The sequence below is a fragment of the Parasteatoda tepidariorum genome, chromosome 3 (assembly GCF_043381705.1).
Source record: "Parasteatoda tepidariorum isolate YZ-2023 chromosome 3, CAS_Ptep_4.0, whole genome shotgun sequence".
Classification (NCBI taxonomy): Eukaryota; Metazoa; Arthropoda; class Arachnida; order Araneae; family Theridiidae; genus Parasteatoda; species Parasteatoda tepidariorum.
The window spans coordinates 64,923,505-64,938,268 of record NC_092206.1 but is presented as its reverse complement, the minus strand read 5'-3'; the positions used below and the strand labels follow the sequence as shown (position 1 = coordinate 64,938,268).

The window sequence follows — 14,764 nt, the reverse complement described above, 5'->3', positions numbered from 1 at the left end:
TGACTAAAGATATTCTCAACAGTGTTGTAAACAGCAAGTGTTTTCCCATTGTTTTGTTACTCTGCTTTTAAATTCTCTGATACACAGTGAACACTTTAGCTGAGATAACATAGGTTTTAAAACATATTTCATTGGAGAAAAAAAGAAAAAAAAATGTTTTCATAGAATGAAACTTTAAGAAATACAGAGTGAAAATATTAACAAAACTAGGCTTACAATTAGGAACAGGAGAATGGCCTCTTTGAGGTCTAATACCATCTGAGTGTTGAGGTGGTCCTTTATTAGTAATTGTAACATTGGGAGGGTTTGGCTAAAATAAAGTACATCGATTAATACATTGAGAAGATATTAATAAATCAGTAATCAAGCAAATATGTCTCTAAACAGAATTAACAATTATTCAGTTAAAATACAAATTTAAAAATAAATTTAGTTTTTTTTCCCTAATTAATTTCTAATGTTCTCAGAAACATACGAAACACTGCATTAAAAGCAAACTTTAAAAAACATTGTTAGTAAGTTAACAAAAATAACAACATTTAAAAAGTAACTATTGTCTCTAAAATAAAACACTTTGGATCAGTTGAATAGAATAAAAAAATAGAATTCGATGTTTTTTCTTCCGAGCTCATTACTTAATTACAAAATAATTAGAAGTGATTTTAGTAAATTCAAGTAATTTTGTCAAAAATGTTAACTACTCTCAGATATTAAAATAAAAAAATTAAATTTGTGCTTTATAATTTAAATTTAAGAATCTTTATGTATAAGACATATTTACATTACCCAACAAAATAAACTTTTGAATTATTCATATTTAAGTATTCCAGAACAAAACACTTTTTTAATATTTTTTCAATTTCAAGAAATAAACAATCCACATAAATAAACACATTAACACTTGAACTTGAAAGAATGACAATTTTAATATTATAATACCTTGTTTCTAATGGCATTTTTATTCAATCAGAGAATTTCGTGCAATAAAATTGTGATAAATAGAATTTATACCTGATTCATAGAATTGAGGTGAGATGAAGGCATGGAAATACCAGTTCTTTGTGGCAATGCTTGATTGGGTTGTGCAGGCATAGAAGATTGGCCATAACCACCTAATGGAGACTGTCCTGTACTAGGAGCTTGTAAAGTAGACTGAACAGAATTTTGAGATGTCATTGTTCCACTTTGACTTTCTGAAGTGGGCCATTCTAATCCCCCAGGATTGTAATCTGAAAAATAAAATAAAGATTCAATATTTGTGAAGTCTAATGATACAATTACTCTAATGCAATTAAAAAAAGAAATGTGATTTAAGAGTAAACAACAGAATTTAAACATGTTATTTCTCAGTTAACAGAGTATACAAGTTGAGCTAATAATTTTAAAATAATTGACTAAATATCCCACCAGAACTAACCAATTAATTTAAAGGACATTTTATCAAAAATTTTTTAAAGGAAAAGCATATCAGTGAAAATCTTTTAAATGATCTTGTTAATAAAAATACAAAGAATAAGAGACATTAACCTAAGAGCTAATAAAGATTCCTGCTCATAAAATCAGATACAATCAAACTTTTTCTTCTAATTTTCCTATTATTAGTTAACATTTATATAAAAAAAACCATCTTATACATACCAATTGGGAAAAAGAAAAAAATATATAGAAAAAATCCCCATCAAGATACATAACGTATTAACGGACCAAAGTCACACTTTTTTCAAACATGAATCTTAAAAACCTTCTATTAGGAGTTGATATTAATTTGTACTGAAATGCATAAACTCCTTATCTTTCATATTAAAAATCTATAATCCTTCAAAATCTATCATATTTTACCCATATAAAAATAAAATACATACTCTGTGTATTGGGTTGTTTAAATCCAGCAGTCTCCCTAGGATGAGGTGGTGAATTGGTAGCAGGTCGTTTCTGAGCAGTGGATGTTGGACTACATACAGAAGCAGTAGTAGGTTTGTTTTCCATCAAAGGAGGACTTATAGGCCTCTCTGAAAATATCAAAGTTTGCCATAATGTTTATATTGGGGAAAAAAAAGAAATTAAAATGGAAAGTGAATTATAGGAGATAAAAATGTTTAATTATTTTTGAAAATTACTTAGGAATGATTAATTAATGTATGTTATTATTTTGTACCAACAAGAGAACTTTTTTTTTCAAATATTTTAATCTCACAAACAAAACACAGACATATTTATAAGCACACAAAATACTACTAAAATTAAAATATACTTAATAATGTAAAATTAACTTCGATAATTAATTAATTCTATTTTGTCACCTACAGCTTGAAAATTAATATTTCAGAAAAGCATTATCAATATGTAATCTATTCATTATTAAGTTAGAGAAATCACCAGTTTATTTGAAAAGAGAGTTAAACGGTAGATTAATCATTTAACTGTAAACTATAATTTGAGTTTGGGGAGGAGCATGGCATCTTTCTAAAACAGAAAACTTGTTTTTTTCCTACTAAGAAAATACACTTTAATAGGTTAAAAAAAATTGACTAACTATTAAAAAGTTAAATATCAATATTAAAAAAACACACACTTAAAAACCATAGAAGAAAATTAACCAACCTTGTAATTGGTAACCACTGAGAAGTATACAATGTCGACTATCCTTAGCATAATTCTTTGTGGTGATTTGTTGCATGTCTCCACCAGCCTAATTCAAGAAAAACAGTAGAATATATATATATATATACTATATAAATGAAAACAATATGAAATTATATTAGTACAATAATGTTTATTATGTTTGTCACTCCACTCTACACTGGCAAAGCAAGTGTAGTATCCTGCAAATGGTTGACCAATGCATTCAATCTTATAAATATTTTGAGTTTCTTAAAAAAAAATCAAAAATTGAAGCCACTTTAATAAAGGTATAAAATTTTGCACAACTTACAACTTTTTTTTTTAAAGATTTTGATTAATAATTTTAAAAGAAAAAAATTTCTAATAATCTTACTGAAATCTCCTCTCAATAGCCAGTCCCAATGTTAAATTAAAGTATTACAAATATATAAAACTGTTACATTTCAATAATAATATCATTATAATAATGTTTTTCCCCACTCAAATCACTAAATGTATGTGATAATTCAAGAGGAAATGTGAGTGGCACTTGATTAACTTTTAATCTATTTAATATATTACTTTATTAATAATTACGCTTGCTTTATTATTCTTTTCATTAAGCAAAATTTTTGTGCTTGAAATAATAATGTTTGCTTGTTTGTGTATTATTCAAACATTTTAAAAACAATAACAATAAAGTTACATCTCCATTTAAACCAGTTTATAATATAATATCATTTCAGAACTGTTAAAGCCAATGAATGTAAAAAAGCAGTTTTAAAATGGTTACATAATTTCAACAGTTACTTTGAGGGACCATAAACAAATAAGTAACTAACCAATAATCCTACATATACAGTAATTTTTATTACATATGTTAACAATAGATCAACATATTTAAGAATGTGATAAGGAGACAATACTAGACTTTATCAACATATTTTCTAGAAATTTCAATTATAAATAAATAAATATAAAGTACCTTTTCATAAATTCTGTAAAAGGCAGGAATCTTCCTCAAAGATAACACACTGAAGTTTATATGGCGCTTAAAAAATAAGAAAATAATATATATATATATACACAGGCCTAATTTAGGACTAATAAAAAGACTGATGGTTATTTATTTCGATGATAATTGATCTTATGGTTATAAATTCTTTCTGTACGTAGTAGTAGCATAAAAGTAACTCAAAAGTTTCACATTCAACAAAAAAAAAAAATTACTTATTATCAACATATTAAATCATACTTCAAATTTAAATAATAATAATTTTTAAATGAGGTTTTAGTTAATTTTTAAAAATACTTTAAGAGGCACTTTTTACGCAAGTACATATTCTCAAATCATAATATAAGGAAGAAAGAGAAGATAAAATGCAAAATATAATGACAGTATCAAAATAAAGAATATTTAACAAAATTGAATATTTAAGTAAGATCTACTTTAAATATCAGGCTCGAAAAATTATTAAATATTTTTATTAATAAATGTTAACTGTAAATAAGTAACCTATCTTGATAAACCCTAAATTATCTTGATAATCCCTAAATCTAAAGAAAAAAAACCTTTTTGAACTTACGCTAATTTTATTGATTTTATTTTATTTTCCCAAAAAGTTTAAGAGTATAAAAAAATATATATATAAATAAATAAAATAAATAAATAATAATTATAGGATCTATTTATTCTGTTTCCCAATTATACTGAAGGGCTAAATTTTTTTCACTACACCTTTTTTCAAGAAAAACAAGATTACAAAGAAAAAAAATCCAATAAATAAAATTATCTATTACATAAAACCAAACTATTAAACCCAATGTGATCAGTGTAAAACAATAAATTCTAAATTTTTATTTTGTTTAACAAAAATATGTCTCTTATAGGAAACAATTTTAAAGTTACATGTTTTAAAAAATATCATTCTGCATTTTAAATAATATTACTTAAGAGTTTTCCTACCAACAAATTATAAGTGTTAACATTATTAAAAATATTGAATATTTTTAAGAATTTAATTAACTTACAGTCATTTCTTATTTTTACCAAAATAACTTAAGATTTTTATTGTATTTTTCTATAAAATGATAGATCCTTTAACAACAATACCCCACCTGCTTTTACAAGATTTTTTTTTTCCAATTTAAGAAATGAAGCTTATTAAGAATGTCCTCATTTTCATTTATATGTAAAAATAAGCACATAGAAAAGGAAAAATAAGCTAATGGGGCTCTGTGTTAAAAAATGGCAGGAGCATTTTTGTTCTAATTGTCTTAGATATAAACTTTTTTTCATAATGGAACAGTATTGATCTTCATTTGAATTTGAAATTTATTGATTTTGAATGAAGATCAATATCATTCCATTATGAAAAAAAGTTTATATCTAAGACAATTAGAACATAAATATTAAATGAAAACAAATTAATATAGTTTACTATAAAAACAAATGTAAAATTATGCTTACATCGGCCATTGTTGCTGCTAATTGTTCAGTCATTAAACCAGAATATGCAGAACTTTCCAGAGCAGGGAGTGGGTAGGGAGGAGAGTTACAAATCAAGATGCAATGTTTCTGAGTTTTAATACTTGAAAATAAATAGAATGAAAAATATTAGTTAGTTAAAATATTTACACATTTAAACATAAAAAAAGTAAATAATGAACAACCATAATCAAAAAATTTTTTTCCTGACAATTTGAGAAAAGTTAATTCAGTAAAAAACACTGTTAAAGAATAAAAACTATATCCTCTTTTTAAAAAAACCTGACACAAAGAAATTTCAACGATGCAAAATGCAAATACTTATTATATTTAGAACTCAATTACAAAGAGGATTTAACAGTAGTTAATATCATTAATACTACCATTCAATTAAAAAATGTCTATTAAACTAACAAAGTTCTATAAAATTAAATAAAGATGAAATTAAATTAAAAACATTAACATGTAAGAAAACTAACAAAAACGGAACATATTTATCAATTTAATGTATTAATATTATGTTAGAAACAATGAGCCCTATTATTATTAAAAAGGAGAATATAAATTCATCAAAAAAATAAGAATATAAATTCAACAACAACAAAAAAAAAAAACACTTATGTATGCTATGAAAAAGCAATATAAGGTACTTAAAAAAAATATGAGATGAAAATACATCCTTTTAAACTTGAAAGTTATTGAAGAAAGATGTCAAAGAAACATTATATTTCTAAAATTCTATTATTTTTCCAAATCAGGATGATAGGAATTAAGCAGTTTAGTTTTGTAAGATGTAGAAATATAGCAATAATTACCAGATTCATAAAAATGAACAAAAAATTTTGCAAGAAGTTTTTAATGAGATGAACATAAACAATTTATTTGAAGCAGTGTGCTATCCATTATCAAATATCATTAAAAAAATGGGATAACAAATAATACATTAAAGAACTGTTATCTTGATAAGTGCAAATACAACAATTACAAAGTAATTTATAAAAAATAACAATAAATATTATGAGAAACATTCAATAGGACTAACATCAATCCATTTCCAAACGTCAATTAAAAAATTGACATTTGGAAATGAAATGGAACAAAAACTTAGAAAATTGACAACTCTAAAACAGAGCATTTGTTCTTAAATTATGTGTCTAAAATAACATAAAAATTAACTAACTTGCTATCTCTGATTGTATGAAAATCATCGAAAACTTGAAGTGCTGTGCTTAATCCTTCAGCAACATGGCTGTGGGATTCACCAGCTCCACCAATGAATCTAAAGTTCAAAAAAGTATGTATCATTTGTATAGAAATAACCATATACCGAAAGCATAATACATTATTATAAATTAAAATATATAGACTATAAAGTAAGATAAATCTATGGTTTTCATAGATTTAAATGTGCATATATACCCCATGGGAGAATCATGGAGACATTGTTGCAGTATGTTACAGAAAGATATCTCATTAGGGAGACAAATTTTGGCTTTCATTACAGCCCAAGTTTTGCAAGAAACAAAAGTTGATCTGCAAAAAAATTTCCCACCAGAATTTCTTGAATGATGTTTTTCTCCCAGCAAAATTGTTCAAAAAATTGCTTTCTTAGTACACTGGAGTGGAAGGAAACACTACTAACCCTATGGAGCCTTCCACACTGAATGTTGTACACTTTTAGAATGCTCACATGAACAAGGTTCTGAGAAAGTTTGTATTTTACAACATAGTAGACAATTGGAATACAAAAGCAAATTGATTATCATGATTCAAATTGATTAAGAAAAAAATATATTATGTAATGCTCACCTTTCATATTTATGTTTTCACCGGAAGAGTCATTCTACATTTTTTTCAGTTAAAAATATTACTAAAAATATACTAGTAAAAATTTAGACCTAAGCTATCCAATTTAGAAATTTTTTTTATATACTATTTTAATCAATACACATAGGCCTTTTTCATAAACTCTCATAAAAATTTTTATCTCATTTGGCAAGATGGCAAATGCTTAGCGCGGACCCTGCATATATATCTGTTGCTATTAAAAATATATCATAGAAAGATATTGATGCTAGTGAGGTGTGTTGCAGAAAACCTAAAAAATTACTGCCTCAGGAAATATATACATGCATGTATTAAAACCATCTCTTTAAAAAATGTTCATAAAATTGTACACAAAATATCTTAGAAACAAATAAAAATTTTTAAAACATTTATTTACAGAATACTCACTTTATTTTTTCTAGCCATGTTAAGAATTTATGAGTACTTGGAGTTGGACCAAACACAGTCGCAGCAGTTTCTGGAGCACAATCAGCAGCCATAAATACAACCAGTGCATACATGGTGCAGTTGGTCTGTAACAAATAATCAAGACAGTCTATTATTTTCTTAAAGGTCTAAAATTAAGATAAAACTTAAAATATAAACGAAATTGAAATTCTTACATCACAGCCACAATCGCGATCATCAGCAGGACCTCCATTGAAGTATCTAAAATACATAAAAAAAGATAAATATTTAAAATTGAACTAAAAACATATTTTTCAAATATTTGTAAACACTGAAAAAAAAAATCCTATGTATATAAATAGCAATGCAATTAAGTCATTTCAAATTAATGTGATTCTTTTTATAGATGCTGCATAGTTCGTTTTAAATTTATATTAGTTTCTTAAAAAATTTTTAAATATTATTCAAGAGTATTTATCATTGATTTCAACATGCAATAGCAAAATATCACGTATTTATTGCTTTCAAAAATTATTTAAAGTTGCCTATTACAATATATTCAATAATTTTAGAGACTTATAAACAGTAGTAACATTTTAAATACTAAAATAAAATTCATTACACTCATCCTTGTTTTCAATGAGCAGATGTGAAAAAGTAGATGCTCATTTAAAAAAAAGCACTCTTAATTTACTTTAAAAATGCTTATATGTAATTTTCTACAAGTAATGCAGCAAATACTATTGACTACAATGATCATCAATGAAGCTACACTTATATTTAGGAACATTAACTCCCTCATTGAATGACAATTAATACTGATTAATTAAAAAGTAACACAACAAAATTTAAGACTGGTGGTATAAAACCCTGTATTGGTCTGCAATTCTATGTAAAATTCTGCACATAAGCTGCAGAATGCAATGGTATCTCCAAACCAGAACAATACAAAATTTCAAATTAAACATATAATATCAGAGCGTTATAAAAAATTAATGAAATATTAACATCACAACAAACAGGTGATATAAAAAGAAAGCAAACTAAATTTGTGCAGTTTCAAATTAACTATGCTATTGGGAATTTATGTAAAAAATTTTATAAAAGATAGTGCTAATAAATAATGGAAAACTTACTCTAAAGTAGGAATAATGTAGTTTGTTTTTAAACTTTCAAAGTAGGGACTTAGATTTGCCGTCCCTTCCAAGACAACAACAACATCAGCTTGCCAACTACTTTGATCTGCTACAACCATGATGAAATAATAATAAACTGCAAATAAATAGTATTTTAAAAATATGACATGTAATCTTAAGCTTATGACATAGAAGACACAAGTTTTCATCAGAATAATATAAACAAAATAGAATTAACAATGCTGTAAATGCAAAATGACAATTCATTATGAGAAATTTCTAAAGGTTATCTGATATAAAATTATCAGTATCTTTCCGACTCATATTTTTAGTTTAACTAAAATGAATAATAGTTAGTCCATTGAATAACTAGTTTAAAAAAAATACTTAGTCCATTGTAATCTTTAAAAACTTTATTCACTTGTGAACAACAAATTATATTTTCATCCAAGTAATGAACATTACAAACATGTACAGTTTCAAAAACCTAATAAAATATTATATACAGTATCTTAAGAACATCCCTTGTAACAGAAGCACACAGAACATTACAGAATTGTTTTCATAAGATTGTCGTACCTGCATACTAGAAGGGAGGGGGGGGGGGCGAANGGGGGGGGGGGGGGGGTACGAAATTTCATTCCAATGTGTTTCATTGCTCAGCTATTAAATTTAATATTCCCATGTTTTTTTTAAAAATGCTTTTATTACCAGATCCGCCAGAATCGATTAGAAGTCCAAGTAGGTTAATCACTTTTAGACATGCTTGATTTACGCTGAGATTGCAGTAAATTCATGTCATGTTTCAATAGCTTTTTTACAGTTATTGATATAAATTGTGAAGCTTTTTGTTTTTTTGTTGAAAAAATTCTGATGTTTCTCTATGAAAATTTTATTACGCCAAGCGAAATTAAAATCACATGTTTGAAATCCCTTTTAACGTGATGATTTTACCATTTTCTTCAACAGTTAATGCTAAATCATTTCCATTTGGTTTTAAAATTCAGGTATTTTCTTGTAATATTATTACGACAGGTGAAATTTAAAATGCATATTTAAATTATCATGTGTTAAAATGCCCAGTTTACAATGACAGTATCAAAAATTTAAGTGGTGGTTTGATTTTTTGTTTGTTTTTGCAGTTGTTACTAATCCCTCTTACAGAGCTCATTCTAGACAGGGTAAACAGGGCGCAGCACCCTGCTGCCCTTTTAGTCAAAAGAATCCACCCTGTTTCCCCTGAAGTAAATTAGTGCTCTGATGTAATAGACTCCATACCCTTTTTGCTCTTTCTTTCCTCAACCCTTCTTTATTTTTCACCCAAATTCTACAATGGATTTATAAAACTTTTGTTATTTTCAACTCGTTTTATTTAGTTTGTCATTGCTGTCAATGCATAGATTTATATGGGAAAGGAAAAATAGCCATCACACCCCTTGTTGCACTTGTCTTTGAAAGTTTGCAGTTACTTCCACTATCATTAAATCATAATTATTATTAATCATTTTAATTATTAAATCATAACTACAGACACTTAAAAACATACATTTATTGTTTTATTAATATATGCATGCATTTTAAATAAATTACTAAACTAATTAGCTCATTAACTCGATATATATGTTAATTTATTAATAAAAATTACTAATTAATGATTGCTTTGCTACTTTTAGTAAAGTTAAAAAAGAAATTTATTTTACTAATTGACAATGTTTTTTAAAAGAACGTGTAAAGCCCATAGAAAGAAATTATTGCCTTTTTAGAATAATAATGCCCTTTTTTTAAACTTATGCACCCTGCCCTTTTTTCTGCCTAGAATGAGTTCTGCCTCTTACATGGTTTTTAAAGGTCATGATATAATTCACATAAAATGGGAAATTTTAATTGTGTATTTACTTTGTCATGGAATGATTTTATTGTCTTTTCCATTGATTTTTTGACAGTTTTTACTATTAACTTTCACATAATATTTAAAACTTGACATTTTTAATACAATAATAACCTACAACAAGTGGATCTTGAAACACAGATTCAGTAGTCCTTTTCAAAGAGTCCGGTTGGTGCGATTTCATTATAAATCTACCCAATTTTGTCACCAATAATTTTGTTTCAGAAATTATTGCCACAGATTTCACGGTTTTTACATTTTCCCTTTTTGATATTGATAACTTGTAAAATGCGAAAAAAGAAATTAATGTTTCTTGTCTTTTTCAAAAATGGAAGAAAATAGCCATAATATTAGAATAAATATTCTTTTATTAGTTGATGATAAAATTATTTTACATTTACTATTAAAAACAAGTTATCTACAGTTTTATTTTATTTTTGGATACATTTTTTAGATAATCAAAGTGCTTCTGTTGTTAAAAATTACTAACAATTATTATTGTTAAAATTGTCTTGCTGAAAGATATGAACACTAAAGAAGTTCAAAGATGTACTCAATGGGGGGGAGGGGAGAGAAGACAGGAACATTTGTCCCAGCACCCGCACCAAATTTTTTCTTGAGAAAAAGTAATGTTTTTTAACACAAAATTGAAGAAAATTCTCTTATATGTCGTCTATAAAAACTAAAACCTTGAATAAAGCCTCGTAAAAAATTCCAGTAAACATGAAAAGAAAAATTTTGTGTTTTGAGGAAGGGGTCTAAAATGGGTCCATAAACCTGTGTCCAACCTTGAGAGGTTTGCCACACAAAGCTACAAAAATTCTGTCACAAGGATAATAATAATCATAAGAAAAAACTGTTTTGTGAATTTATTGGGCATGACATTCTCAATCATGAATTAATATTTTTCTTTTTAACATGATAAATCTCTATGAAATAAAAAAGTAGAATGACTAAGGGCTAAAAAGTTTAATGTGTTATTCATTATAAGTAATTCAATGAATACAACTCTAATTTGAAAAATTCTCTGTTATATTGATTTTCCTAAAAACCGTAAGACTTAATATTATAATTTAATTGGTCTGAAAGCTGAAAACAAGTCTACAGAGCCAAAAAAAAAAAATTGTTGCTTACATTTTACATACATAATTGATATAATTAGTTCTATACAAAATTTATATCAACAGTAATTATTACTAAAATTAAACAATTTTAATGGCACAATAAAATTTACTTAGTTTTTCTTCTTTATCACAATTAGCTATTGCACATTTCATGGCTTGTAAGCCCTTCATTAAACAAGTTTTTAATGCATGAATAAAATTTCAAAATCATAAATATAATTTGTGTTATAAATGTATAGTTCAAAATACATTAATTTTAACAATAAAATGGTTTAATTTAATTTCCACAATAAATCTAACTAGTAGCACAACATAATATTTATAATGAAATAATTCTAATCTATAATAAAACAACACACTTTGCTATTTTATTCTAGCTTCACATTAATCATGTATATCCCAATTTAGCAATATAACTTTAAATTTGATCTGAAAACACCAATTACTATAAAAATTTATGTATTTATTATAATATTTTAAAAATGTCTCTCATAATGAAACTCGACGAATTAAGTGTTTTAAAAGTTAAACTGTATTTTACTTTATTTTTCAAAATCATCTGGGCATAATGATCATGAATGCTTTATATCACACATAAGTTTTAATATATTAATTATTCCATGATTATATGCTTTGATCACCAAAAACTGATTTGTCTCAGTTTATTTTAAAATTAATAGAACATGTCATAAAATAATTAATATGATAGATAAAGTAAAGTAAGAGCTGAGGAGAATTCTTTTACAATTCACAATTTTTATTTTTTAGAAGGGTTCACTGAGATTATTACTTATAATAAGCATATTTCAGTGACATTCACAGATTTGTAGATTTATAACTAGAGTTAAATTCTATTCTGTTAAAGCTCGATTAAAAAAATTTCTTGCGAATGAGTTTAATATGAGAAAAAAAATGGCTTAATATGCAAATATTTTGAATTTATAAAGTAACGTTATTTGAGAGTATATAAATATGAAACAACTATACACTAAACTTATTTTTAACCAGTGTGTTTTAAACAACGATCTTTCATTTTCACTAAGGACAGAACTGATTGCACTTTAGTGTAGAATGAATCACTTACCAAAAACAAAAACTTATACAATTCAAAGATCACATGCTATGTGTATATTAACAGCACATAGTTTGAACAGAGTTCAATACTTTCAACAACGAATTAACGAAAGATTATTTAATAACATAGCATTTAGTAATAAGAAACCAATCGATCTCGTCATTCGGGATGCTTACAGCTACAAACAACAGTGGCGCAGATGTTTCTGATACTTATGTGAAACGGTTCTAGCTGCTTATTTCTGTGGGACACAAAATAGATAATACTGGAATATTGGAGCATTCCAACGAGTAAGAAGGGCAGAGCAAGAAGCATTCTCACAGTACTTCGCGTATGCGATACCACGTAAATGCGATTATTGACTCACAAAAAATTATATTTTTTCACATGCGAACGAGAACCACTAATTGGCGAGTTTTTCAGGGGTAATTATTTCGGGGGTATTATGGTTCTCGTTCAATTTGGTTCTCGAAAAAATCGCAGAGAGTAAGAATAGTCCTTTACGTGTAGTTAGTTTGGAAACATTCGCTCGATTGTGCAAGGCAATCGGTTGATCAGACTGATTTTGCATGGTAGAAAACTAGTAGTCACTCTAGAATTTCAGAAAAAATTTCGAATGATAGAAAATTTCATGATCTCTTAAGGAGGTAGGTACTTTATTTACATAGTACTAAGTACTAGAGCTGCACAATGAGCTATTGGCGACGGTATGAGAAACATCCCATGGATGATCCGAAGATATGGTATCGCACTTTTTGATCCTCTGCAGAGGGGATGACTCCCCTACTTTGGTAACCCGATGATCTGAAGATAAAACAGTTTAGCTAGGACTGATACCACACACCCTCGGTCTATACACAGGCTGATCACAGCGGACACCTACCCGCTTACTGTCCACAGCCAATGATGCTTAACTTTGACGTTCTTCTGAGATCTGTGCCCTTACCATCAGTCCACAGCGTGGTGGTCTCTTAAAAAAATTAATTTAAAGATTATTGGCTCTACAGGTAGCGTATAGCAGAACTCTCAACTTATGGCAACACTCCGCATGCTTTCACCATTAGCGTGTTGAGAGTCATAGAAGAAGGAAGTACGTTAAATTCTGTCTTGATTTTCAAATAGATTAAAAACGTTTAAGTTAGGAAACTATATGGAAATAGAAACTACGTTAAACATAGTTCTAAAAAAAAAGAAAAAAAACGCCATGGGAACTTTAAAAAATGCTTTTGACAATTAAATACGAAAAATATTAACAGAGGGGAAAATATCTATACAAATGAAAAGAGGAGGAAAAAAAAGGGGAGAGGGTCAAGACATGGAACTGGTCTTCGCCGCAGACGATGTATTCGATCGCGAATAGAGCATGGCTCTCAGCTATCATTCAAAATCAGTGACTTTCTCTCATACTCAATCCTTATAAACTCTATAATTCTTTTGGTCGGATTTTATTTACGTCCCACTAGAACTGCATAATGGGCTATTAGCGACGATCCTGAGGGTGATCCGAAAGCTAGCCATCACAATTTTGATTCTCTATGGAGGGCAGGGCTTCCCTAATTTGGTAGCGCAACATACAGCCGGCGAATTGGAGAACTATACGGTACAACAGTTCAACAAAGGCCGATACCGCACATCCTCGGTCCTTCCGCAGACAGATCAAAGTAGATCAGTAGTAGACAGAGGATCCACCCGCACACTGATCGCTGCCAGGCGGGCTTGGCTTCGGTATCCTTCTGAGAACCGTCTCTTAACGGTTAGTAATTTTGGGGAATAATTCTTTGACTATGGATATATTCAAAGCATCATAGTCGATCAAAATATTAATTTAAAACCGCTTGTAAAGTTTACATTAAATTTCATTAATTTTCATCGAATTGAGAAATTTAATATAATACATATATGACTTGGGGTATCCATTACTGTATGTACATATTTTTCGGTATCTGCACATAAATAGAAAAAAGCTATTTTAGATAACTAAAGGAGGTTAAAATAGATTGTTCAGTTAGAAATACGTTTTACAAGACAGGCATTATGAAATTATCGATAAAATTTTTCACATCGAGATGCAGTTGCTCATTCGATGCCATTGTTACTTTAAAATAAAAATAATGAGTATAGGAGCCAGCGATTAAAAATGAAAACAAGCAAAAAAAAATCTTAATATTTATTACGATTTAATTAATTGGTTTATTACAATTTATTTCAGTATTTTAT

General features: G+C 27.5%; 1 protein-coding gene across 1 annotated transcript in view; it reads right to left on the bottom strand.

The window, feature by feature from the left end:
• LOC107445677 (mediator of RNA polymerase II transcription subunit 25) overlaps nt 1–12,769 on the bottom strand; it is a 33,607-nt gene extending 20,838 nt beyond the window's left edge. The window contains exons 1-11 of the mRNA XM_016060137.4: nt 12,557–12,769; nt 8,461–8,596; nt 7,540–7,585; nt 7,325–7,449; nt 6,270–6,368; nt 5,072–5,192; nt 3,587–3,652; nt 2,602–2,689; nt 1,863–2,009; nt 1,012–1,229; nt 217–310 (exon numbers count right to left, since the gene is read on the bottom strand). Of these exons, the coding sequence (XP_015915623.1) occupies nt 217–310; nt 1,012–1,229; nt 1,863–2,009; nt 2,602–2,689; nt 3,587–3,652; nt 5,072–5,192; nt 6,270–6,368; nt 7,325–7,449; nt 7,540–7,585; nt 8,461–8,579 (1,123 nt within the window). The 5' untranslated portion in view covers nt 8,580–8,596; nt 12,557–12,769. The remainder of the gene's footprint in view (nt 1–216; nt 311–1,011; nt 1,230–1,862; nt 2,010–2,601; nt 2,690–3,586; nt 3,653–5,071; nt 5,193–6,269; nt 6,369–7,324; nt 7,450–7,539; nt 7,586–8,460; nt 8,597–12,556) is intronic.
• Between the last annotated feature and the right edge of the window lie 1,995 nt (nt 12,770–14,764).